The sequence below is a fragment of the Eschrichtius robustus genome, chromosome 5, assembly GCF_028021215.1.
Source record: "Eschrichtius robustus isolate mEscRob2 chromosome 5, mEscRob2.pri, whole genome shotgun sequence".
NCBI classification, from domain to species: Eukaryota; Metazoa; Chordata; class Mammalia; order Artiodactyla; family Eschrichtiidae; genus Eschrichtius; species Eschrichtius robustus.
The window spans coordinates 25,120,822-25,148,508 of NC_090828.1; the positions used below are offsets into that span (position 1 = coordinate 25,120,822).

General features: G+C 33.8%; 1 protein-coding gene across 1 annotated transcript in view; it reads left to right on the forward strand.

Annotated features, from left to right (window-relative positions):
• ERBB4 (erb-b2 receptor tyrosine kinase 4) overlaps positions 1-27,687 on the forward strand; it is a 1,107,258-nt gene that overhangs the window by 414,665 nt on the left and 664,906 nt on the right. The window contains exon 2 of the mRNA XM_068543793.1: positions 20,888-21,039. Coding sequence (XP_068399894.1) covers positions 20,888-21,039 — 152 coding nt within the window. The remainder of the gene's footprint in view (positions 1-20,887; positions 21,040-27,687) is intronic.

The following is a 27,687-nucleotide window of genomic DNA, read 5'->3' on the forward strand; positions in this document are numbered from 1 at the left end:
CATTCTGGAAAACAGATGCAAGTTAGAAAGCTTAAAAATGTTGAATACAATATTTCATTTTCTTTCATATGTGATAGATGAAATATTTATTTTATTTAATCCAGACTTGGTTGTGCTAACCTTCCACAAGGTGGGTACCAACTTATGGAACTGATATTTCAGTTGGGGAAAGTTAGAGTTATGGTCAATATTACTGTCATTATTTTTAAGTGGCAGAGACAACCATTCTTCCTGAACAACCTGCTATGAAGGCCAAGCATGCATGAACAGAGTTTAGTGCCATAATCAAATAAAACTTACATTGAAGGTTATCTCACATGAATTTAATGATATGTAAAATTGTTATTCTACTGCATGATAATTATGCATGAATGTAAGCAGCTCTTGTAAATGATGGTAATTTGTATGAGTTTAGCACAGGCAAACCAAGCACAAGCAGAATGAATCTAGCAAAATAATGGGTACTCTCAGGAGGTGAGAGGTATGAGGGGAGTCTGTGTTCTTCAGTAGAGTCTCAAAATGAGATCCTCTTAGAGGAAAAAGGTAGACAAAGGAGGATTGAGGAAGAAAAAGTGAAAGTGTGGAAGAGGAGAAAATTACTGTTACTAGTTGTTATGGGTAGAATTGTGTCCCCCTAAAGAGATATATTAAAGTCCTAATTCCTAACACCTCTGAATGTGACCTTATTTGAAAGTAGGTCATTGCAAATGTAATAAGTTAAAATGAGGTCGTATTGGACAAATAGACAACTGAGCCAATATGAGCAGTGTCCTTATAAAAAGACAGTCATGTAAAGACAGCGACACAGAAAGACCATGTGAAGATGGAGGTGGAAAGTAGAGTCATGCTGCCACAAGCCAAGGAATGCCTGGGGCAAGAAGCGGAAAGAATCAAGGAAGGATCCTTTCATAGAATCTTTCATAGGGTCTGGCCCTGCTGACACCTTGATTTTGAAATTCTAGCTTTCAGACCTGAGAGGATCAGTTTCTGTTTTTCTAAGCCACTCAGTTTGAGGTACTTTATTGCGGTAGCACTAGGAAACTAATTCACTAGTTTTGCAAGTTCCATCTCCACCTCTGATTATGGGCAAATTTGGGTATTTTATACATGAACACATATTAGTTGCTTTCTGCTTGCCTAGTATTTCTTTAGCTACTGAAGGAAACATTGCTGAACAAGATAAACACAGTCCCTGCCCTGCAAGAGCTTATTGTCTATGACTTTGATGTTCCTAATTCCATGGTACTTCATGTTATACTGGAACAGTTGTTAAGTTGTACTGGAATAATTTGTTGCCATGTCTGTCTCCCCAACACAATAGTGAAATCTTAAGGGCAGGGGCCTAATAAGTGCTAAAAAAATAAATTCTTACTGAATGAAAAAAAAAAAAGAATGAATGAATTCCTTTTGGGGGTAAAAGAAAATAGACGTTTTATTGTTTAATGATGAAGCAGGGATAATGGAAGGGTGTGTGTGTGTACATGTTTTATTTCTTTAAATATAAGAACATCTTGGTATCTCTGACCATTAAGAATAGGACACGTGAAAACATCTTCAATGGTATATACTACTGTGCTGCTGTTTCTATCTTCCTGTAAGTTAGCAAAACATTTTTCCTCTTGTAGACTTTGTTGTCTTCGAATATTATTGGATTTTATAAGTTGTCTATTTTCTCGTAAAATTTACAACACCTTTTAACTTTTTATGACCCATTTCATTTTAGAATCCATAAAAACAATAAATAGTTTTAAAAGAAAAAGAATTCATATAATGATCCTGATGGTTTGAAAGTTCTGTGTGAAAGTATGTGAAGATGATACTTCAGTCAGCTGTTAGAGGTTTTACCAACAGGCAAGGCATGAAAAGATAAATTACCCTTTCCATGTATCATTTGCATGAATTTAGCAAATCAAAAGTAAAGGTAAAATATAATAGTTTAATTGTTATTTATCAATTTGTGGTGTGTTTGATCTATAAATTCTGTTAAAAAAGCAAGTATGTTTTCTTTATCTTTGATGTCTCCTCTTTTCTTCACCACTCCAGCCCTCCTTCATCTCCAGGACTTTGCAAAGTACATAGTAGATTATATTTCTTATGATTCCTTCTCCTGTTATCAAGAGAAAATGATGCCATTTCATATGTTTTTCTCTCACATTTATTTTCAAACTGTGAGGGAATTCTGAAAATGATAATAACTTGGTTGTTCTTGTACCTCACAAAGATGATACACAAATACACACACCCCTGTTGATACTTCCTCCCCTTTTGGGTTATACCAGGTGTGCTGGAGGTACCTGCTCACATGCATATTCCTCTTTGTAGGTATAATTCCCTGAATCCAGCTAGTTTTAGTCTACATTCATTGCAGAGGAAAAATTGGAATAAAGCTGTGTATGCCTAAAGCTGCGACAGACTTTGGGACCAATTATGCCACTGTAACTTTTCTCTAAGTCGAAGGAATGTTCTTTGGGAATTGTGCTGCCCCCTGGTGATGCACAGAGTAATAGAATAGAACCTTTGAATGAGTTTAATAATATGTATTCTTCATTAATAAAAGCAAATTCTGACACTGAGTCTGCAAAAAACAAAGTAATTCAATAAACAAGAATAAAGACAATTAGCCTGAGACGATTAAGGATGCCACCTCCTCACCACTGCAAATGTGAAGGAACTTTGTGTCACTGCAGTTTCTCCAACTGAGGGTTACTAGTGAGCTCCAAACAGAAGATGAGAGCAAACTTTACAACATTTTTCAAAGTAACAGGATTTTATTTTAGTGGATGTGATTTTTCTTCTGAGAAGTCTTATATCCTGAAGGAGATTTTCAGTACATAATCCCCAATTTATTTAACTCTGCTTGAGAAGATGCTTCTTTTCTTTCTTTCTCAGATGTTCACAGAGAGATTTTTAGAGTTGTGTACTATGGAAGTTAGAGAGTAGTTTGTGGATTCTTCATTTTTTTAAATCTCTGAACTGCATTCTTTGAGTTTTATCCTGTGTGCTTTAGGAATAATAATTCTCATTTGATGTCCCACAGCTTAGTGCTATTTAGAGGCTCTCTAGATGATCTTGAACATAGAATTTTAGAACTGGCAGTGACCTTAGAGATCATCTTATCTCTAACTCTTAAATGACTCTAAGTTGTCTAATTCCACATATTGTGTTATGGAGAAATCCAATTATTTCATAATTATATTATAATTATTGTTTTAAAAGTGTGCAAACAAAAACAAACAGGGCTTTTCTGTACCGACTAATTTTTTTCCCAGATATCCCTTCCCTTTATCCTGTACCTGTATTAGTTTTATCCTATTTTAACCAATGTCCTCTTGACTAGGGATCCTCGGGTTCTGAGGGAGAGTTGGGGTGGAGAAGGGAAGTCTGGCACTATTCTGCAGCTGCAATTCCAAAACTATTGAGAAAGCAAACCTGGGGAAGTTCACAGACTTCACTGCACACACAGAATTGGTGTTTGTGCAATGTTAATTAAAAAACTTTAAATAGAGTGAATGCCTGCAGTAGTTAGGGACCTCGCTGCAAAAAGCCCCCTAGCTGTTCAGAGATAAATAACGTAGGGGTCCTTGAGAAGTTTAAGTGTTGCTGGCATTGCTGTGGAATTTCACTGCTTCAGCGCCAACACAGTGCTTTATGCAAGTTAAAGTCCCCAGGCGACACTTGGCCCTCAAGTGTGCTGACTTTTCAAAAAGAAGAAGGAATAGTGCATATTTTCAAATGAAGAATCATTACTTAGCTAAGAATTGTTTTTTTGTACTTAGTACCATATGCTTCTCGAGTTCTCTTGTCAACAATTTTTGGCACCCGTGTGTTGGCTATTTATTTAATGTTGAGGTTGAAACAGGGAGCAACAGAAGGCAGAGAATTGAATAAAAAAGAGCAAAGCAGTTCCCAGTCCGTGACTGTTCAGGATAACTAACAGACATGGTGTGCATTAATGGTCATTAAGGAGCCCAGTCTAAAAATATAACTGGCACTAGAATGCATAATTATTTCTTTACCTCAGCTAAATTTTTAGGCTGAAAGCTGGAGATATTGGCCAGAGCTAACTCAAGCAATAATATCAAGATGCCAGGATGATGTGAAGCTACATGAAACCGCAGGCTTCCATCAGCCCTCCTTTATGAGAAAGGCAGCAGGAACGGGGCCCCCTAGTGGGGACACACTAGGAAGCACATATGGGCTACACCCTTGGGCCATTGGAGAACCAGGGGGAGAACCAGACTCTTTTAAAAAAGCAGGTTTTCTTTTTAAGTAGCTACATTTAACTCCATTTAACCAGAACTTGAAAAAAAAAAATAAGATATTGCTCAGGATCTACTGTCCAATTATATAATCGACTGTTTAGCCAAATGTTCTTAAGTACCCATGCCAAGTTTCATGCTGTAGTTTTCTTACTGACCACAGAGCATTATGCTTGGGAATCCTTTCCTTAAAGCTAGACAGTTTCATGAAGCCTTCTACGTAACATGAGGCACTGTGCCATTTGCACATAGCCTGTGAATGGAGAGTCCTATTCTATTTCTGCTCCTGATTAGCTGTTTGATCTTTGTTGAGCACTTTGACTTATCAGTCTCTGTTTTCTCATCTATATGTATAAACTGGACTTGATGATGTCTAAAGATCTTTGTGGTTCTTACATTCTGGTCATTAAAAATAACATGTAGGTTACATATAAGCTGGGAATTCAGGACAAATTCTAACACTTCAACAACCACTTATCCATTCATCCATTCATCCAATCATTAAATATTTATTGGGTGCCTACTATGGGTCAAACACTTGTAAATGCTATAAATATAGCAGTGAACAAAATAGAGCCCTTGCCCTCACAGAGCTTACATTCTAGATAAAGATATAACATGGCGGATGGTGATAAGTGATATGAAGTGTAATGATTTAGAACAGTGCTACTCAAAGTGCCATATGTAGACCAATGCCAGTCTGTTGCTGCACCACAGGATAAATTAATAAATTGATAACAAGTATTTAGAACATTTTATAGAAATGTTCAAAGACAAGTAAGATAGTCCTGGTCAGATCTTAGTGAGGAAATGAAACACCATGAAAGACAATATCAGAAAAATGACAGGGGTTCAAATTGCATCAGGGCCTTGTAGGTCAGGATAAGGACATTTATTCTGATTGACATGAGAAACTATTGGAGATATTTGAACACAGGAGATAAATGATCTGATTTAAGGGTTAAAAATATAAAAATATTTTATATATGATATACAATAAACTAGATCTAAGGAGAAAAGGCAGGGGCATCAAATGAGAGCCTATTGCAATATTCAGATAGAGACCGCCTTTCATGAAGTAGGAACAGTCAGTCAGGTGGGGCTGATAGAGTGTCAAGTGGAGCCCACAGACATTCTGCAGGTAGAGCTGACCTGAAGATGTGTGTGTATGTGTGTGTTTGTGTGTGTGTGTGTGTGTGACTTCGTTAGTGGTTTAAGACAAGAAAGGGGTCAGCTGACTAGAGTTTTACCCCAGTAACTGGGTGAAAGGAGAACCATTTATTGAGATAAGAAGATGGAGTTGAAGGAAGTTAGAGGGTGGAAGTGGATAAGCCTTCTAACCCTTTCTAGTTGAAAGAAAATAAAAGATTTGGTATTAAAAGTAAAAGTGTTAAGAGTAGACTTTCAAGTAAGTGCATGTAGACTATCACCTATAGCACCTTCCATGGACTTCTAGTATAATGCATAACTAGTAACAGTATAACTCTGTCGTTCTAAATTTATAGAAGATAATGTGTCCTCAGCATATAAACATTTCAGCTTATTTATTGTACATTTTTGTTTGATTATAACATACTAATGCTAAATACAAATAATTTGAAACAAGTATTTGTAGACATCAACTAACTAGTACTATACTTCTGAATGATAACTACTTATGAAATTGGAACTGATTTTGACTCCTAGCTCCTCCAGTAGTTAATTTTCTGGGTATATTATTTAACTTTCTGGGTCTTAGTTTCCCCTTCTGTAAAAAAAGAGATGATGATTATGATGATGATAATAATAGGTACTTAATGTGATTGTGGAGCAAATGATAGTTATATAAAGCACTTAAAATAATTTCTGGTACTACTAATATGCAGATGGAACAGACTGTTAATAGTAATAATAATGTATTTCATATTAATAATTTCATAGTAACATACTTTAAAAATAATATTAGAAGAGATAAATTATCAAAGCAATATTACACAATTATGTATAATATCAAATGGTATGAACTAGAAAACCTAGAGCATATATAAAAACTAGAATGAATATATATGTGTGTGTATATATATATAATGTATATAAATACACATGTAGATATAGCTGTATACACATACACATGCACACTCATACACACACACACAATCATATTTCCTATTCAACTCAGGCGGAAAATTGGTTTACCATTGGACTTTCCTTTATAGATCGCTAGGTAATTCTTTTTTTAAAATTAATTTTTATTCGCGTAAAGTTGATTTACAATGTTATGTTAGTTTCTGCTGTACATCAAAGTGAATCAGTTATACGCATACATATATTCACTCTGTTTTAGATTCTTTTCCCATATAGGTCATTACACAGTAATCAGTAGAGTTCCCTGTGCTATACAGTAGGTTCTTATTAGTTACCTATTTTATATATAGTAGTGTGTATATGTCAATCCCAATCTCCCAATTTATCCCTCCTCCCCTCCCTTCCCCCTTGGTAATCATAAGTTTGTTTTCTTTCTCTTTTTTTTTTTTTTAATTTTTATTGGGGTATAATTGATTTAAAATGTTGTATTAGTTTCAGGTGTACAGCAAAGTGAATCTGTTATACATATACATATATCCACTCTTTTTTAGATTCTTTTCCCATATAGGCCATTACAGAGTATTGAGTAGAGTTTCCTGTGCTATACAGTAGGTCCTTATTAGTTATCTATTTTATATATAGTAGTGTGTATGAGTCAATCCGAATCTTCCAATGTATCCCTCCCCCCTGCCTTACCCCTGATAACCATAAGTTTATTTTCTACATCTGTGACTCTATTTCAGTTTTGTAGATAAGTTCATTTGTAACCTTTTTTTTAGATTCCACATATAAGCAATATGATATTTGTCCTTCTCTGTCTGACTTACTTCACTCAGTATGATAATCTCTAGGTCCATCCATGCTGATGCAAATGGCATTATTTCATTCTTTTTTATGGCTGAATAATATTCTATTGTATATATGTACCACATCTTCTTTATCCATTCCTCTGTCGATGGACACAGGTTGCTTCCATGTGCTGGCTATTGTAAATAGTGCTGCAATGAACATTGGGGTGCATGTATCTTTTCGAATTATGGTTTTCTCTGGACATATGCCCAGGAGTGGGATTGCTGGATCACATGGTAGCTCTATTTTTAGTTTTTTCAGGTAACTCTTATATTCTATCTTTAGAATAATATATTTTCCTACTTTTCTTTCAGATGATTTAAGATACAATTTCTCAATAGTTTATATTAAAATCAAGATAATGTTTTTATATAAAATGCTAATGTTTTATAAAATTCCAAGATTATCAAAAGTGTTAATAGTAACTGGAATTAGTATACACATTCCCATAAAAGAAATGGCAAAACATAGAGTAAATATCTTTTTAAAAATTAAATATATATATATATATCCTTCCTGAAATAAAATTCACTTTTTACATACAAAAATGCTTTATAGAATTTATAAAGTTAGAAATTACAGGTAAACAGAAAAGGAAAATAGGTGTCATTTGGGAATCTTCTAATCAGAGGGAAAACATTTTTACCATATTTTATTTCCTTCCCAATGAATATGTTTATACACATAAGCATATACATGCTCCCATATATTCTTAAAAAGTATCTTTGAAAAATAATTGATTTTATTGAGGGATTTTATTTTATGTTTTTGAAATAATAACAATAAAAATTATACAATTACATGAGACTGTCCCTCAAAAAAGTAATGCATATTAAAATCAAATTCTATAGTTATTATTTGATTTGCATTGTTTTCTTTACAAGGTCTAGTCAGGTGGCAAATACATTTGAAAACTGAACATTTGCAAAGAATGTAACAGAGAATCTATTCTATTTTATCCTGGCAGAAAGTGTCAGTAGAAATCTGAAGTCTGTAATAAAAGATACTTGTTTGTAAAACTTACCCTAAAATACATATTATTTTTGTGTCAGGAATTAAAAATGAATCATGTTCAGAAAAGGCATTCTTCAAATTTTAAAAATTTATCAAATTTGTGCTGTGCTGTGATAGGATTAAAAATAGTAGTATTTATTCCCATTCCACCTGTATCTCTAAGTAAACAGTAAGTAATTTAGTTTAAATTTTTAATTTATCTTCTAGATAATTTTTTTGTGCATATGAACCTTGCCAGATATGAATATAAATACTTTTATTTTTATAATATAGAGCAATTATGTTTATTTGCACAGGCTCTCAAAAATTCACATTAAACTAAAATGACAATGCAAGTATTAAATGATTTTAAACCTTTAATTCAAGTCTTTTTTTCTTGTTACCAGCCTATTTTATATTATCAAAGGAAATCATAGATTATTGTTTACTTTTAAAATTGAACCTGATGCTATAGAACTCCTATGGCTTAGTGTTGAATGTGTTGTTTTTGATACCTGTATTACTGACTTGTCTTAGGTAAACTAAGGAACTTGTAACACATTTTGGCATTTACTCCTTTGTTATCATTACCTAAAACTTTTGACAAAACCATAACAAGGAAAAGTTCAAATATGTTACCACTATGTAGTAAATATTGTATCCTTATATATATTTTTTTTTTAAAAAATAACAAATTTATTTATTTTATTTGTTTAATTTTTGGCTGTGTTGGGTCTTCGTTGCTGTGCACGGGCTTTCTCTAGTTGTGGTGAGCAGGGGCTACTCTTTGTTGTGGTGCGTGGGCTTCTCATTGCAGTGGCTTCTCTTGTTGCGGAGCACAGGCTCTAGGTGCACAAGCTTCAGTAGTTGTGGCACACGGGCTTAGTTGCTCCGTGGCATGTGGGATCTTCCTGGACCAGGGCTCGAATCCTTGTCCCCTGCATTAGCAGGTGGATTTTTAACCACTGCGCCACCAGGGAAGCCCCCTTATATATAATTTTAAGTATTTCTCTTAAATGTAAAAGACATTTCTAAAGTCATGTCCAATAATAATAAAAAAATTGTTAAACATCACCTTGGTTTTTAGATGTTATATTGAATGATGCATATTCCATTAGAAAGTTGAACTTTTACATTCAATTTCTTATTAAAGATTTTAACTGCTGCTTCATTATAATAAAGCCTCCAAATAAGATATCAGATCTTCTTAAAAACTTTTATTTTTCCAACTCTATTGAGATATAATGGCATATAATATTGGATAAATTTAAGGTGTACAACGTGTGACTTTTATACACTTATATATTGCAAAGTGATTACCACTATAATGTTAGCTAGCACCACCGTCACATCACATGATTATAATTTCTTTTCTGTGGTGAGAACATTGAAGGTCTATTCTCTTAGGAACTGTCAAGTATGTAATAGAGTATTGTTAATTATAATCATCATGCTGTACATTAGATCCCCAGAATTTATTCATTTTATAACTGGAGATTTGTATCATTTTATCAACATCTCCCCATTTCTCTCACCCCTGAGACCCTGGTGACCAAGACTCTCTGTTTCAGAAAACAATATGGAAATTTCTCAAAAACTTAAAAATAGAACTACCATGTGATCCAGCAATCCTACTTTGGGGTAAATATCCAAAGGAAATGAAAATAGGATCTCAAAGAATATCAGATCTTTAAATCCAAAGATTAGTGAAACTTTCATGGGAAAACATTCCAAATTAAATGACTGTCCATGTAGTATCTGATGCCCTGTTAACTAACCCATGAGATCATGGAATGAGTAAGGAAGTTGCCAGTAATATTAGTAGTGTAATGTCTTGGTAATATCTCAAAACTATGGTAACAAATACCTGAAATAAATAAAATGAAAGAAAAAAATTAAAAACCCACAAGTTCAATCATAGACTAATTAAGTCATCAGGCTTAAATGGAATATATTTTAGTTATCAAAAATATGTCTATCTTGTCTGTGTCAGAACAATTACTCTTTGCCCTCTTTGACAAGTGAATGAGGACCTAGGCAGAGATATGCACAAACCTGGCTGACTGAATAAAATATTTGTAAGGTGTGGTGTTTCTTCAGATGTAGTTGCTACTGAGTATATTAGTAATATCATTTACTACTGTTACAGCCCTCCCAGAAAATTGTTTCTCACAAGTGATGTCCACCTTTTTAAAAATACTTCTAAGTGGAAAAAAAATCCCACAGACTTCCACTTTACCTACAGTGAATGGTAAAGGTCTCACAGTGATAAGCCATTACAAACAGACTGGTCTTTATTGCATGCAAAGTGGTGGTTGAAAGCATGATAATCTAGGGAAGAAAGATGGTCGCTAATGTTTACGTACTTGGCTCCCACTGGCATTTTACCAGGTTGGAGGTTGGCACTGTCCCTCTTAATCTGAGCGAGTGCATCCAGATTCACAGCAAGACCTCAAGGAGAACCAGATGATGGGGCAGATGGCAGATGACTAATTTGGCAAGCCTTGATGAGTGGAAATTGTTTGCTTTAATTGCTTGTCAAGTCCAGTACCTACATTAAAGTTAAGGACCTAGCACTTCCACAGAAAAGGAAATACTACAAAGTAAATAAGAAGGACTCTTTGTGTGGGGAAAGGGAAGGGGGTGTGAAGAATGACAAAAAGGGCAGGGAGGGAATTATGACAAGATAGTGGTAAGGGGAATATTATTTCATCTAAGAATAGATGACAGAAATGTAATTTCTAAATCTGTAAAGTCTTTCTATTATGTTTTGCAGCTTTCAACATAGGAATTTTTTGAGATATAATTTAAGAAAAATATAAAATATGTAAATGCAGAAAAACAATAAAGAACAGGAACTAAAATTTATATTCAAGCAGTTGCAAGTCAGTTTTTGATGACCCATATAATGCATTTAAAATAATTTTTAATTATTTTAATTTTACTAAGCTTATCTTTGAAATACTAAATAAACAATACAAGTATAACCTATTATATTGGGAAGACTAGATTAGAGTAGACCACTCACAAAACATATTGATGAACAGGAGATAATCATGTGCGATATTTACATCTATCATTTTCTGGTAGTCTTCAATGATGAGCTTTTTTCCTTTTGCAATATAATTTAGCAGTTTAAGCATCTTTGAGGGCATTTAGGGACTGTTGTAAGTAAACAATAGACGTAAAATACAGCTCAATTAAATTTTAGATGGAGCAGCACATAGCAGTATATATATTGTCTATGGACTTGCCTTTCATCAGCCTGTATTATAGAATGCCTATGTCTTCCCTAGCTACAGCTCTATTAGTGAAGGTCTGTGATGCCAAATGCCCTTTTCATTTGGCTCAAGAATCCTTTAGAAAGTGATTTAGTTGATTTCAGCAGATTCCTGTTTTGTCACTTTGGGAGTCAATAAAAGAGTGGTAGAAGATAAAGATTCAGAGAATACACTATAGGGTCACTTATTTTTTTAAAAAAGATACTGATTTTTAGATTGAAAATATTTTATTTACAGTTTTATGTAATGTAAATTATAAACCAAATTTCCTACTTGATGTTAATTTTTTTCTTTAATATTTTTTGAGTTAATTATATAGAGTGCAAATTTTATAGAATATAAACCCACTTCCATTATTTATCACTTTGTGTGTGATGACATCTGGTACAAATATTTCTAAATCATTGATAGATATTTTTTAATATTAAAATAACAGGACAAATAAAAACAATAAATCTAGAAGTATATTAATGTTATAATGCATGATTACTAAGTGTGGTTCATTCCAGGAATATAAGAATGGTTCAGTATTTGGAACTCATTAATAATTTCAAAATTAGTGCAAATTTAATTAGCATTAATTGACAGCAAAAAATAACAACATTCAACATTCAAATCTGAAATAAAAACCTGGTAAAGCCAGACCCTGGAACATATAACAAAATATATGCCGAGCCAAGGAAAACATTTCTGTAAAGATCAGAACAGAGATAGAATTGACAACTATGCTTATTAATTGAAAAAAATTATCCTAGAAAGTCTAAGTAGTACCAGCCAAAAAAACAAAATAAAATAACATGATTGAAGACTAGATAAATCAAGAACCTCAATGAAGAAAACTAATTAGAAATTACAAGGATTTAGCAATGTAGCCAAGTTTTGAGGGGGGAAAAAAATACCAGAGTCATCAAGAGTTTTAAAAATATGTAATAATAATAAGCAATTCAAAAATGTAACTAAAATTATTCAAAGACGACAAGCATAAAATGCCTAAGAACAAATATATTAAGAATGTTTTGTGATTTATATAAAGGGGCATATTTAACTCTGTTAAACATACAAGCCAACTTGAGTATGTGTGTGTGTTTTAATTTACATACAGTAAAACTGACTTTTTTTGGTGTACAGTTCTCTGAGTTTTAACCCAGAGTTAAAACTGGGTTACATATAGTACATGTATACTATGTAATCACCACCACAGTCAGTATGCAGAAGAATTCTGCCATCTCCTAAGTTCCCCTCATGATCTTTCAGTCAAACCCTCTCTCTCAGATACCCATCTTCTGGCAACCACTAATTTGTTCTCCATCCTTTGTAGTTTTGTCTTTCTCCAAAATGTCATACCAATGGAATCATATAGTATGTAACCTTTTGAGCCTGCTTCTTTCAGTCAGCATAATGCCTTTGGGAATTTTCCATGTTGATATAGCAATCATCTGTTCATTTTTATTGCTGACTAGATATTCATGAAATAGATATACCATAGTTTGTTAGCATTCAGCCATTGAAGGACATTTGGGTTGTTTCCAATTTCTGGTGAATTTGAGTGGAGTTCTGATAAACACTCATGTACACATTTTTATGTGAACATAATTTTCATTTATCTAGGGATGTACTTATAAATGGGATTGCTGGATAATTTGATAAGTGTTTAACTTTATAACTTTATATGATGTTGCCACAGTGTGACCTCCTCAAAAGCACCCACTGAATGCAACTCATTACTTAGTGTAGAGTAGGTTTTATTTTATTTTTTATCATTTTAAAAAATTTTTATTTTATATTGGAGCACATTTGATTACCAATGTTGTGTTAGCTTCAGGTGTACAGCAAAATGATTTAGTTATACATATACATGTATCTATTCTTTTTCAAATTCTTTTCCCATTTAGGTTATTATAGAATATTGAGCAGCGTTCCCTGTGCTATACAGTACAGGTCCTTGTTGTTTATCTATTTTAAATATAGCGGTGTGTGCATGTCAATCCCAAACTCCCAATCTATCCCTCGTCCCCCACGCTTCCCTCCGATAACTATGTTTGTTCTCTAAGTCTGAGTCTGTTTCTGTTTTGTAAGTAAGTTCATTTGCATCACTTTTTTTCTTAGATTCCACATATAAGTGATGTCATATGATATTTGTCTTTCTCTGTCTGACTTCATTTAGTATGATAATCTCCTGGTCCATCCATGTTGCTGCAAATGGCATTATTTCATTTTTAATGGCTGAGTAATATTCCATTGTATATATGTACCACATCTTCTTTATCCAATCATTCTGTCAATGGACATTTAGGTTGCTTCCATGTCTTGACTATTGAAAACAGCACTGCAATGGACATTGGGGTGCCTGTATCCTATCAGACCATGTTTTTCTCTGGCTATATGCCCAGGACTGGGATTACTAGTTCATATGTTAGCTCTGTTTTTAGTTTCTTAAGGAACCTCCATACTGTTCTCCATAGTGGCTGTACCAATTTACATTCTCAACAGTGTAGAGTAGGTTTTAAATAAGTATTTTAGAAATGAATTCAATCACAGAATTTTCGAGCTGGAAGGAAACATAAAGAAAAGAGAAAATTGGACCCAATGAGAAGAAAATAATTGTCCCAATTTACACAGCTAGAAAATGTTGGAGCAATGGCATCCTGACCTTCACTGCCCTTGCCCAGTGCTCATTCCACATAACTCCAAGTAACGAAGTGACTTGCTCAAGTTCATTCAGCTCTTAAAAATAGAAGGACCAGCATTTGATACTGGCTTAATTATTTCTCCAAGGTCCATTTTATTTATTCAAAAGGTATTGACTGCGAGTCTGCTGTGTGTCTTCTCTTTAGGTGTTGAGCAGAGAAGGGCCTCTGACGACGGAGCTTGCATTCTAATGTAGAGACATATAATAAACAAGTAAACAAGCAAGTGTATAATATAATTTCAGATAGCAGTAAAACAAAAATAAAGAAGGCAAAGAAGACAGAGCATGATGAATGGGAACCTGGTATCTATTTTAGATAAGATAGTCAGAGAAGGCTTTTCTGAAAGAGTGACATTTGAGCAGAGATCTGAATATACGTTCTACAAGCTATGGTAAGAAGTTTGGATTTTATAATAAATGTGATTAGAAGCCAAGGTTTGTTTTCAGTGATGGAGTGATGTGAATGATTCATGTTTTTAGAAAGATCACTCTGGCCTCTGTGCAAAGAATTAACAGGAGCAAGTAGGGAAAGTAAGAAGTTAGTTAAGAGGCTGCTTTCAAAGTCCAGGGTAGATATAGCCTTGGTGGCTTGGATTAAATGGCTATAGTAGAGGAAGTAGCAAATTTGGCCCCATTTCAGTATATATGTTGAACATAGAGCTGCAAAACTTCTTTGTGTAACTATAATAGCACTCAATAGTCACTGAAAATGTATGCTACTTCTGATATTCTCTTTAATTATTTTATATTTTTTAATGATTTTTAAATGCCCAACAATGTACATTAAACTAAAGCATATTTATTATGGTAACATTTCTGAAAGAGAAAGTACTTAGTGTTAAATCAGATAAAAAAAATTAGAGAACTTTTATCAGGTTACCAAATATTTTTTATGCAGACAGTCCCTGAATGGCGCATACACAATATATACACAACTTACATATACTGCTTGCTGCTTTCCTTACTATGTGCCATGTACAACTTCATGAGCCCTTACAAAAGACCTTGGGCATTTTAATCAATATACATTTTTTCATGATACTAGGTCAACAGTAGATGCTAAATAAATAATTATTCATTTCTTAATATCTCACATAGGCATTTGATTTGAAAGTCAGGCAATATTTTGATTTAATTTTTTTCCCCTCTTTTCATCTTGAGTAAGCAAATGGAGTGCTGGTTTCCACAGCTGTAAGCGTGGAGGCAATAATTGATTTTTAGTATTAATATGGATATTGCTAATGTTTCTTCTTTGTGCTTCTAATATATTTGCCCCATGAATAAATAAATAATTTTGTTAACCAACCTTTTTATATTGCTACAAACTCCTAATTATAGGCTTAATTTTTTACTGAATGAGGATCATGTAGTTCACTCACTGTTGGATATAAATCTTAAGACTAAAAAGCCCATGTTTGCAACTATAGCTGCATTTGTGATGGAATCAATACCAAATAGAATAATTGGTGATTTTATTAAGGCCTCACATATAGCTTTACTCCTGGAGTTACAGTTGAAATGAAAACTCTAGGGAGCACATGTAAATTCGGGATTTCTGAAGCTTGATTATTGTAAGCTTATAGTTTAAGGACTTTATAATAGTGTTGGCAAAGGGGGCTGAATTTTGTTAAACTTGTTTTGGCTGGTGAAAAAGATTTTTCAATTCTGTCTGATAAACAGCTTTGTGAAATCAATGAAACTTGATGGTTTAAGCATTGTCTTGTATACATTGCCTGATTGTAAAATCGATTGACAAATGGAAGTTGCGAGGCATTCAGTGAAGGCTTCATGAAGAGAAATACAAATGATTTTTATGCATCTATCCAAACTAGTTCTTTTAAAATCAAGCCCGTCTTTCAAGATGAAAGTTATGAGGAATATTATACTCGTTATAGATAGCTTGACTCAAACATAAATATAAAGGAAAGTCTCACTGAGACAAAAATATTTCCTAACTGGAACCATGTATAGTAAAAACTCCAAAAATCAGAATGTTTGGAGAATAGAGTATTCTGATTATTTAGAATTTGTTTACTGTATGATTTTTTGTTGTTACTGAAAGATATTTTTAAATATACTTATTCCAATTTTCTGTTTTCATATGGTATATAAAAATACAGCTGATCATTTATTGAACATGGGAACTTTTCTGAATTGAGGGTTATTTTCTGAATACAAGTTATAATTGTTTTTATGGCAATTAACATTATTAAATAACTCATTTGGTTATTACTACCCTTTGAGGGCAGTATTGTTACCCCATTTGAAAGATGAAGTAGCTAAGGGTTAGAGAGGGAGAGTCATCTGTCCCTGGGTACACGGTTAACCAAAAGATGGAGACCAGATTAGAATCCGGGTCAGTCCTAATTCTTAACAACTCAGCTAGGTTCCTGCGTGCGCAGAACCAGTGGGAAATGCAGATACTTGCTCAAAGGTTCTGCAATGTGGAACCTCCCGGACAGGCGTCCTCTTACCCCTGTCTGGGATCTCAGAGGTCCCCATTCTTTGCCAGTTCCTGCAAACACTCAGTGTCTTCCAGAGGCGTGGCTAATCAGTTAACTCAGTCATACCCATTCACTTTATGGGGCACCTACTATACACCAGACTTTAGAGAGAAGGGCATGGTCTCTGCCCTCAAGGAGCTGCAGGCCACCTCACCACGTGACTGGAAACCACGCCCCCTCCTTGGCTACCAGCAAATGAGCACAGATGGGCCACTTACCGAGAGAGCACTGCTGAGTCCCATCAGTTGAGAAATTGCAGAATTCAGTGAGAAGTCCTCTGTGAAATGGGCAGTCACCTATTGGTAAAAGTTAAATTATTCACTTTGTTCAAATTTCCTTTAAGCTTTCCACAGAAAAATTGAATTACCCAAAAAATGTGAAACTAAATGCATGCAATAAAAGATATTTATAAATGTAAAAAAAAAAAAACAACTTTCTTGCAAAGCACTATGCTATACAGCTCAGCAGATACAAAATGATGATTAATATATTGCATCTGTCCTCAAAGAGTTTATAGCCTTTGTAGGTCTCTTATATCACAGATTATTGTAATAATAATTAATAATAACAATTTAATATTATATATTTTCATATATGCAGAATGAAATATTATACATGAAAAAATGCATAGGCATTACAGTTATATTGATAGATTTTCTCCCAAAATTTGTTTAAGCTTTTATAGAAAAGGTCAGAATACACTAAATATTTTAGAAATCTTTTCATTTAGATGTTTACATATTGATTTTTATATATTGATATTAAAGTGTGGGTTTTATTTCCGACTGAAAGAAACTTGTACAACATAAATGATACATAAATTGCAAGGTGGCATTATATACATTTTAGAAATGGTGAGCAAGTTTCTTAATCGATGCTTAATTACCCCCATCAGTAGTTGCATTAAAATATAAGCTTGTCCTCCTTGGAATTTAAAATAATTGAAATCTATATTTCATAAACCCATATAATAGTACCTTTTCTCAGCAGACATTTTACAAGTTATAAAGCTGCTGTGAGCAATAAAAATAAAGATTGTGGATCAGGAGTGTTTTTTAGAGTCTCTACAGTTTATTGAAAAAAAAAAAATGGGACTTTGATCTTGATGGAGAAGGATCATATACCGGAATCAATTGCTTCTTGTTCTCCTGCTTATGTTGAGTATTACTGTACTTATCAATAGAAGTTTATTTTTTTCATAATATTTGTTAGTTTTAGTAATAAGGGAAACTTCCACAGAACCAGTAAAATTTTCAGATGATCAAGAATGATTTGGTAGTTTTATTACGATTGGAATAAATTCAGTTAAACAACAAGACAGAATAGTTAAAATTACTTAAGGTCAGAAGCATATAACTTAATTTGAATTTAATCCTTCCTACGTATAATATTTTAGCAGCCAGGACCAAAATTCACTATTATCTTGATGTTAATGATAATAAACATGATTAATAAACATGTAAACAGGTTTGTTTGAAAATCCTGGTTCCTTTAGCTCATTTCTCAGCCAGTCTCTAGAGTGTGTCTCATTCTTATGCTCCAAGATGGCGGTTCAAGTTTTAACCATCACATCTCCATTCCAGGCGGCAGATTGGAGGAAGGTGTGGGGAAAAAAGGAGTCAAAGTTAGGCTCCAACCATGCTTTAAATAAAGTTCTGGGAAAGTGTCATACAACATGTTAGAACTTAGTCCCTTGCAAAGTTTACCTCCAAGAGGAGCAGAGAAATGTAATCTTTATTTGGGGTGGCCACAAGCCCAGCTAAAATTGTGCAGTCTGTTACTGTGAAGGAAGAAGAGAATGGATATTGAGGATTCTCGAAGTCTTTGTATCCATCCTTATCACTACAAAAAGTACATTCTCAAGGGCAACAAATGAGTTCCAGCATGGTGTATGAGGACTCTGACATTCAGAAGGGAGAATGGGGAGAGTAACTTCAAGGTGATAAACTAATCGAACCCTGGAATATGGAAGTGATTTTTAATGTTTCTTTAAATGTGAGATTTCAGGTAGAAATAGTCTGAAGATTGTATATCCTAGGGCATCTTTAACAAAGTACCACAGTCTAGGTGGCTTAAAACAATAATAATTTATTCTTTCACAGTTCTGGAGGCTAAAAGTCTAGTATCAAGGTGTCAGTAAGGTCAAGCTCCCTCTGAGACTCACGGTAGAATCTTTCCTTGCCTCTTCCTAGCTTCTGGTGTTGGGCATCAATTGCTGGCATCCCTTGGTTTGTAGCTGCATCACTCCCATCTTTACCTCTGTGGTCACATGGCTTTCCCCCTGTGCGTCTTGATGTTCACAGGGTGTTTTCCTCTTAGAGGGACATTGAATATGTTGGGTTAGAGCCTATTCTAACGTACTCATCCTACCTTGATTTCATAAACCATATTTCCAAACAAGGTCACATTCACAGGTGCCAGGGGTTAGAACTTCAATATATCTCTTAGAGGGACACAATTCCACTTATAAAAGAGTATTTCTAGAAAATATACTGTTTGATGTGGTTTAGAAATCCAGACAAGAAGAGTTTGTGTTTTGTTTTTGTTTTTATAATGAACTTCCACTATGGTTAGAGGTCTATGTTATTCTTGAAGACTTTTAGATCCAGATTTTTGTTATTTTTGATGTGTCAATAGGCAAAAACAGGCTATATGGTGGCCCTAATTATTTAGAATATACCAATCTAGATTTTTTTTTTCCTTTCTGTATTGAAACTTATCCCCTTGAGCACCACATCAAGCCTCATGTATTCTTTGTCATTCCTGTGGAGATGACACACAAATGTATATTTGACATCATTACTAAGCTCTTTTTCTAGTGTCTTCAGTGTTTACTGCATATATCTTGTCTTAAGTTTGGTGTATACCATGTAATGTACTCAAAGATGTTTCATTCACAATTCATTTTTTTAACTTTACACACTTATTACAAGATTCGTAATAGAGTTTTTTCAGTCTATTGAAGACTAGAATTGGTGCATTAAATGGTAGAGTTGGTGCATTAAATTGTTCAGGTAGCTATGCAAACCATGAGAAGTAATAACTAAAACTCTGACTTCTGGAAGACAGGAAAGATACATACACACACAACCTAAAAAACACAGATGTGTGTATACTCATGAGCTTACATATAAACATTCAAAATCCACCCCCCAAAGATGGCAGATTGAGAACATTTATTAACAAACAGTCTATTTTACCTCAGAACACTAATGAATACACAACGACCCAGTTGATATTGATAAAAGTTTATAATTCAGTACATATTCTGTTTGTAGTGTATGTTTATAAATGTTTCAATCTAAGTTGTTTAATATTTGTATTTTAAAAGGTAGCATTTTTGAGGGCTTAAAGCGTAAGTTTTAATTCTGTAGAAAATTTACTAAGATCAGATTAGTTTGCAATACAAAAATATTTTTTAAATAAAATTTTTACTTTTATCATCTTTCGATTTTGATTTACTTCCGTAGGTAAAAAATAAATTATAAATCTGAAAGAAAATCTTGTTTGAGTGAAATTAAATGTATTTACATGCTTTATATGCCCACAGAAAATGTGATTATTTTAAGTTTATCTCCTTGCTATATGTTTCTGTGGAACCCATGCTTTCTTACTCTCTGTGGTTAGTACATACATTTTATGAATGTAAATGTATGATGTCACTTATATGTGGAATCTAAAGAAGCTGAACTCATAGAAACAAAGAGAAGAATGGTGGTTACCAGGGACTTGGGGATGAGGAAATGAGGAGATTTTTGTCAAAAAGTACTAACTTCCAGTTATAAGATGAATAAGTTTGGGGGTCTAATGTGTAACACGGTGATTATAGTTAACAGTACTGTATTATATACTTGAAAGTTGCTGGGAGAGTAAATCTTAAATGTTCTCACCACACACACACACACACACACACACACACATACACAACAATGGTAATCAGGTGACATGATGGTGATGTTCGCTAATGCTATGGTGGTAATCATTTTGCAATATATAAGTGTATCAAAACCGCATGCGTACACCTTAAACTTACGTAATGTTATATGTCAATTATAATTCAGTAAAGCTGGAAAAAATAAAAGTGAAGATATTTATCAGTGTTTGGGTTACGGGTCTTAATAACATTCAAAATATTTTAATTCAGGGAATTGGAGTAGATTGTTGTGGAAGAGAGTTGAGGGAAATATTGTCATGGTGCATGTCATATAAAGTTTACATAACTTCCCATGCTTCTTCTTGTCTTGGCAGTGTGCGCAGGAACAGAGAATAAGTTGAGCTCTCTCTCTGACCTGGAACAGCAGTACCGAGCCTTGCGCAAATACTATGAGAACTGTGAGGTAGTCATGGGCAACCTGGAGATAACCAGCATCGAGCACAACCGGGACCTCTCTTTTCTGCGGGTAAAGCTGTCTCTTTGTCTTCTTTCTTTGTAAATGCACAGTGGTGTCACAATGCATAAAGACAGACCAGCTTCTTGTACCTGATGGTTATGTTCGTCTGCCCTGCCTGGCAGTGTTCATGACGGTAGACATGTAGAAGAGAAGAGATGCCAAGGCACACCCAGGAAAAGAAAAAGAGTACCAATGGCATCATGATTGACACCCTAGTTTAGAACAGTTACTGTCGCCCTAAGATTGATAGAAGATTCTGTCAGGGTGTGGGACATGACTTCTAGCAAGTGTGTCTTTTTCTGAATGGCAGGCAGGAGGAAAACTTTAGGCTGTGGGCTAGGAGCATCAGAGGGCCAATCAGATAAGAATTGGTAACTTTAGCTAGTAATCTCCTTCTCTGCCCCGTTCTGTCACTTTGGAAATTTTAAACTATTTCATATTACCATAATGAGAGTAATACTGTTAACTTTAGAAGGAAAATGACATCTGTTTTTGAAAACCAACAAATTATTTAGAGTCGTAGGAAATCACAAGTACTTATATAAGTTGATATATGCATGCACACAAATGCACACGTGCATATATGAAGTTACCCAGAGACGAGTCCTTTTACAGACTTGTTTTTGGGGCTCTCATTTATCCTTATTCTGTTAAACCTGTTATTAGTACTTAATGCCTACAGTTTCTTAAGTTTTGCTTCATCCGGAACAGGTATAGGAAAATCCGAACTTCAAAGAGACTTTGACGAAGTGAGATGAGGATGCAGTGTTTTGTATAACTAATAATTTATTCTTCATAAAAGAATTAATAAGATTATTTTAAATAATAGCATCCCTAGAATATATGCAATCTTATTTTCAATCTTATTTACACACTTCTCAGGAGCACTGTCTTATATAAATAAAGACATAAATAATGTTTTGAATACTGATACAGTAAACTATTTAGTAGATAGTAAATTAGAGAACTATGATAATTTTAATCATTCTATACTTAGATAAGAAGTAAAAAACAGTCATTTTGAAATATTTTGAATGTAATAAAAATGTCTAGAAGTGATAACAACCTCAGAAAATGTACCACCTCAAAACTTAAATAACACTATGAGACATGATATCTGCTTTTAAAATGACTGTCATACTAGTATTGATATAGGGAATTTCCGTATCAAGGTGTTTCCATATAGTATTGTTTGGTTGATAGAACTCTAATTCTACAAGTTATGTAGCTTGTATTAACTATGGTGTTTAATTATGACATCTTTGTTTATCAAGAGTAGATAGTAAAAATTTATCTGAAGCCTTGAGTGAGAAGACCTAAAAAGAACTTAGCACTTTTTTTTTTTTTCTATTTTGGACTACCGTTTCAAGAAATGAACACATACAAGCTATCCTAGAACAACCTCTTCATAGCAGTGCATCTGAGTATTAGTTATTAAAATTTGCTTGCAAGATTCTAACCTGTCTTGATTATTTGCAGATAGAATTTATTCTTCAAAATCAAAATAAAAACTTGATGGTATATGAGCTGATTTGTAGATTTAGTTAGAAATGCCAAGAAACTCAATGATGTTGTAGAAAAGGAAAAGGAAAAGCTGAATTCTAAAACAGGGGAAATAGGTTAAATGGTCTGTTAGAACAGAATAATATGAGAAGATTTAAAAAGGCAATCTAAGATGTTAGTTTTTCTTCTTATTCTTTCCTTGCTTTGTTTGCTCTAGATTTCACTGGCTTAACAAAAAATAGCATGAGTACTATGACAGTCTTTAAAATAAATAACATAAAATTGTCTTGATTATTACATATTTTATTATTTTATCATTCTTAATCTCTTATAAGGTAACAGAATGATCAAAAATTGACTTTAGTCAATTTTAATCTTAGAAATATGAAAGTAGCATATAAATCTTTGGGCATCATGGTCTATACTGTTGGATATTCTACATTTTTAGGAACTATTCTGAAGTAAAAAAAAATAAGTTAATAGAATGAACAGATTTGGGAAAGAATAAAATAAGGAAGACCAAGATTTATACTTGGAGCAAAAAATAAGTTATTTCTTTAAAAAAGTAATTATTGGCTCCTAAGAAGCATCTCTAAAAATTCATATAAACTTTGTACTAACTCATGCACATATCTCAATTTTAATGTTTGTTTAATGATAACTATAATAGATTTTCTTTTTGTTTTTGACTTACTAATAACATCTTATACTTTGTTCCTTTGGAAAATAATCATTTCTAATAGTGACATATATTCATTTACTCAGCAAATGGTCTTAGCCCAAGGATACAATAGCAAGTAATCTATTGTTCTTGGTTTCAACAATCCTGCGGTCTTGTAGAGGGTTACAGATGTGTAATAAATAATTACTGTATGTATGAGTGTGTGTGCATATATACATATATATTCACATACAAAATTTTTTAGTTGCCAAGACTGAAATAGGAAGCCAGAATCAGAATGAAGGCATGGTGTTGTGTTAATGGTAAGTGTGGGTGCTGGGCAAAGAAAGGAATGGGTAATTCTGAAGGATTCAGGAAAGATTTCATCAGAAACATGCTTAGATTGAGTCATGAGAAAATGAATAGAGGCTCACAAAGTGGGTGGGTGGAAGGGCATTCCAATGGGAGTAATATAAGTTAAGGCTTAGAAAGAAGGCCCTAAGTCAGAGTTAATAAATGTGTACGTAGTGTTATTGCTTTAGATACTGGACACATGCGTTCAAATGAATAAAACAGGGTTCTTCCTCTCATGGAACTTATAGTATAGTGTGGATGAAGATAAATTGGGGGATGGAATAAAATATTAAATTTGAGAGATACAGACCCTTATACTATAGATAAATATCTAGGAAACATCAGCACCCAAATGATAAATTAGCATTTGGGGATAAGATGAAATAGTCAAGGGAGATTGACAAGTGTTAGTCCAAGAAGTGGTCCTAGGACAGAACTCTCTGGATTCCCATTCTCTGTTTTTTGGTGAGTCCCTGAAATTTAGGACTATTAGCTGAAATCTTCATTCTACTGCACTGGATGAGCCATTATTTGTAACTATACCTTAGAATATGCTAAAAGCTCTCCATTTAATATAAAATTTAATTCCTTCTGATAACTACATTATGGTTCATTTGTGTTTTTAGTAGCTTCCTTCCAAAGTACATAATCTGTTCGATATTGACGCATTGCAATAAATAGAGCCCGTATAAAGGAAATCTAGTTATGTTACATTATGCTATCATTTATGATAAATTTTGAATTGTATGAGTGAATAGTAAACTTTCATTAACTTATCCTATGGATTACATAGCCCTCACATATATTTATAGAACTGTAATTCATTGAGCCACTTTTTACAGAGATGTGCAATTTCCCTTCCTCTAAGAATGACCCATAACTATAAGGTGTTTAGAAAGACATCATAGATAGGGATTTTAAATTTCATTTTGGAATTTATTTCTGTCTTTAAGAAATTAAGAAAGTATTTTTGTTTTAAAAAATTTTCCATCCTTATTTTCGTCTCTATTAGCAAGATCATAGTGTTTTTTTGTTGTTCGTTTTGTAAGAAACCACTCTAGTTTCTGTGATTCACGAGAGCAGGTTAACCATATACTCTGTTTACCTCTTTTACTATCTGAATAGTCAGTGTCTAGAACGGTGCCTAAAATATAGTAGGTTTTCATTAAGTCTTTGTTTAATGGACAAATGTGTTATTCTTAATATTTAATAATACTTAATTATAAATCGCTATTTTATATGTGGTATGTTCTCTAGATAAATATGTGGGACCCTCCTCATGTTATTTCAGTGCGACAGCTCCACAGGTCAGATGTGTGGGCATAAGACACAGGCTGGGTCAATCAGAATCCATTCCCATGAGGATTTGGAATTTTGACTAAGACCATTCAGTTTCTATATTAGTTAGCTTCTTGAGCACTTGGGTACCAGAACACAGCTGTTTTTTCCTCATTGTTTGAGTGTCAGAGAGAGCTGTGAAAACAGCAGAATGGAGCCAACACACTGCAACTGACATAGAGACCAGAGCAAGAGATCGTCCACCCCATATTAATAATGAGGGAGCCATTCATTTCCAGGTTCCAGTCTGCTTCTGAAGATTGGTTGCATTCCAGCCATTGGGTCAATAGCATACTCTTGGAAATTGATAGTAGCCTTGAAGTGATTTCCCTTTTTTTCCTTAAACTAGATAGGTTTGTTTTCTTTCACTGATACTAAAATATCTTATCTAGTATATCTCCCAAGATCTCAAGAACACAGCAGAAGTGGGCCTTTGAAATTGGATTGAAGATGTGCTTATATATAATCAAAAAAAAAACAACAACCCTGTAATGTTTTGTAGATACTTTCTTAATCTTTGTTAGATATATGTTATTAAAATACTTTGAAATGCATTCTTTCAAGATGGTTTTATTATATCAAATTTGATGCTTATCTCTGTATACACCTTTTAACCCAGCTTTGTTGTAACCTCAGGTTTTTATATTTCTTTTTGGGAAAAAAAAAATCTAGTTGATAGTACTTAAATTTAGACCCCTGAGACACTGTATAGTTGGCTAGAAAAAGGCCCTAAAACTTACTTACTATGTACTTTATCACCTTCACAAGGTTAAGACTTATAATAGAAAACAGCAAGGCATAAAAATCACAGATTTTGCGCTATTGTCTTACACTTTGTGAACTCTCTAAAACAAGATGAAATATAGCAAGTAATGGGAATGAACCATTAGACCTTTTACCCTCATTAAAATTCTTGAGGGTTTCTCTCCTTTGTCATCCCATTGGTCTTCCTTGCTACTGCTGGCATTCAGTAACTCAGAGCTTCTAACAAGGTGCCTGACCTGCTAGCTTTTGTACTTTAAATTTATTTTCTCTGTTTTATATATTCACTTTAAGCAAATAATTTTTAAGTGCCAAATAAGTGTAAGGCAGTGTGATGTATAATGTAGAGTATATATAAGGAATACCTATCTTCAACCATTGTTATAATAGGTAATCACTTTTAATCTGTGGCTTGAATTTAGTTGTTTGCAAATTGTTTTGGAAAAAGTGTATGTTAAGAAGAGATGAAGAGATACATTTATTTAGCAGTTGATCCATTGACCTGGAATACTACAATGCCAGTAATTCATTGGACTTCTGCGTGCTCCAGTATAGAAACCTTAAATCTTAATGATTAAACATGTCTTTTATTACTGAAAAATAAATAAAATAAATTGATACATTAAGATATCTTTTCAAAGAGCAGCATTAATATTCTGTTATTGGTAGCAAAAGGCAATGACTTTGAAAGAGTCAGAAAGTATAGTTTTTTAAAGCAAAAAGCTTTTAAAAGTATCTACTCTCAGGTAATGAATAACACATGTTGCAATGGGAATGCATAAATTTTGAAAAAAAAAGTCTTCTTTTTTTTTTTTTTTTTTTAAATTTATGGCTGTGTTGGGTCTTAGTTTCTGTGCGAGGGCTTTCTCTAGTTGCGGCAAGCGGGGGCCACTCTTCATCGCGGTGCGCGGGCCTCTCATTATCGCGGCCTCTCTTGTTGCGGAGCACAGGCTCCAGACGCGCAGGCTCAGTAGCTGTGGCTCACGGGCCCAGTTGCTCCGCGGCATGTGGGATCTTCCCAGACCAGGGCTCGAACCCGTGTCCCCTGCATTGGCAGGCAGATTCTCAACCACTGCGCCACCGGGGAAGCCCAAAAATTCTTCTTTTATTGTATATTTGACAGAACTGTAGGGAGTTTTTTGAGTATATAAGAAACAGTGCCATCTAACACTGCCTATTTTTGAAAAATAAAGCTTGTGTTATTTCTTTATAGAAATCATATAAATAGTTCATTTTTTCTTTACTAAAGAAAAGTCCTATTCTTAAATTCAAATATTATCTTTGTCTTTTAGTTAATAATATTTTATAATGCTATGGGCCTATCATCCTCTTTTATTTTATATATATATATATATTTTTTTTTTTTTTTCATGTATGAGGATGTTGCTTTTTCAACCACTCTCCATAGGACATGAAATTTGCATCATTTTCCCCGTGCTGGTAATGGACCTATTATACATTACTTCATTTTCATACTTACGCATAGTTACTCTTCTAAGGACAAATATTTGCAGAAAGGCAGATAAATCTGCAAATAAGAGACTGCAAGATGCAGACTGGCTCAGTGGAACCTAAGACCTTGGCTTCATCAACATGGTTTTGTTACAGTAAATCAAGGATGATGCTTGGCAATAATGAGTTTCAGGTTGCAACAAGCAACCCTGCTTTTGCCTATTTCATAGCTGTTTCCAGTAAGAATGAACAACTAGTCATGCTCAATATGAAATTCTGAAATATTTACATTTCAGCCCACTTCTCGCTTCAGCGCCTACCTTTTATTCTCCTCTGGCAGTTCAAAGCAGATGACTAAAATTAAATCCAACAGTGTATGGTGGAGGTTTGTATTTGTTTTGTGTTGTTTCAATATCCTACTTACTCACATTGAACTCTGCCTGCGCTAAACTTTCTGCTGTGTAGTATGATTTAGCAAAACCCTACACTGAAAAGTTCATTCTTAAAATAGATAATTTACAAAATACTTTATTTCTTTGGGTTAGAAAATGATTTATTGAATAGTTTACTTAGATAGTAGCTATCGG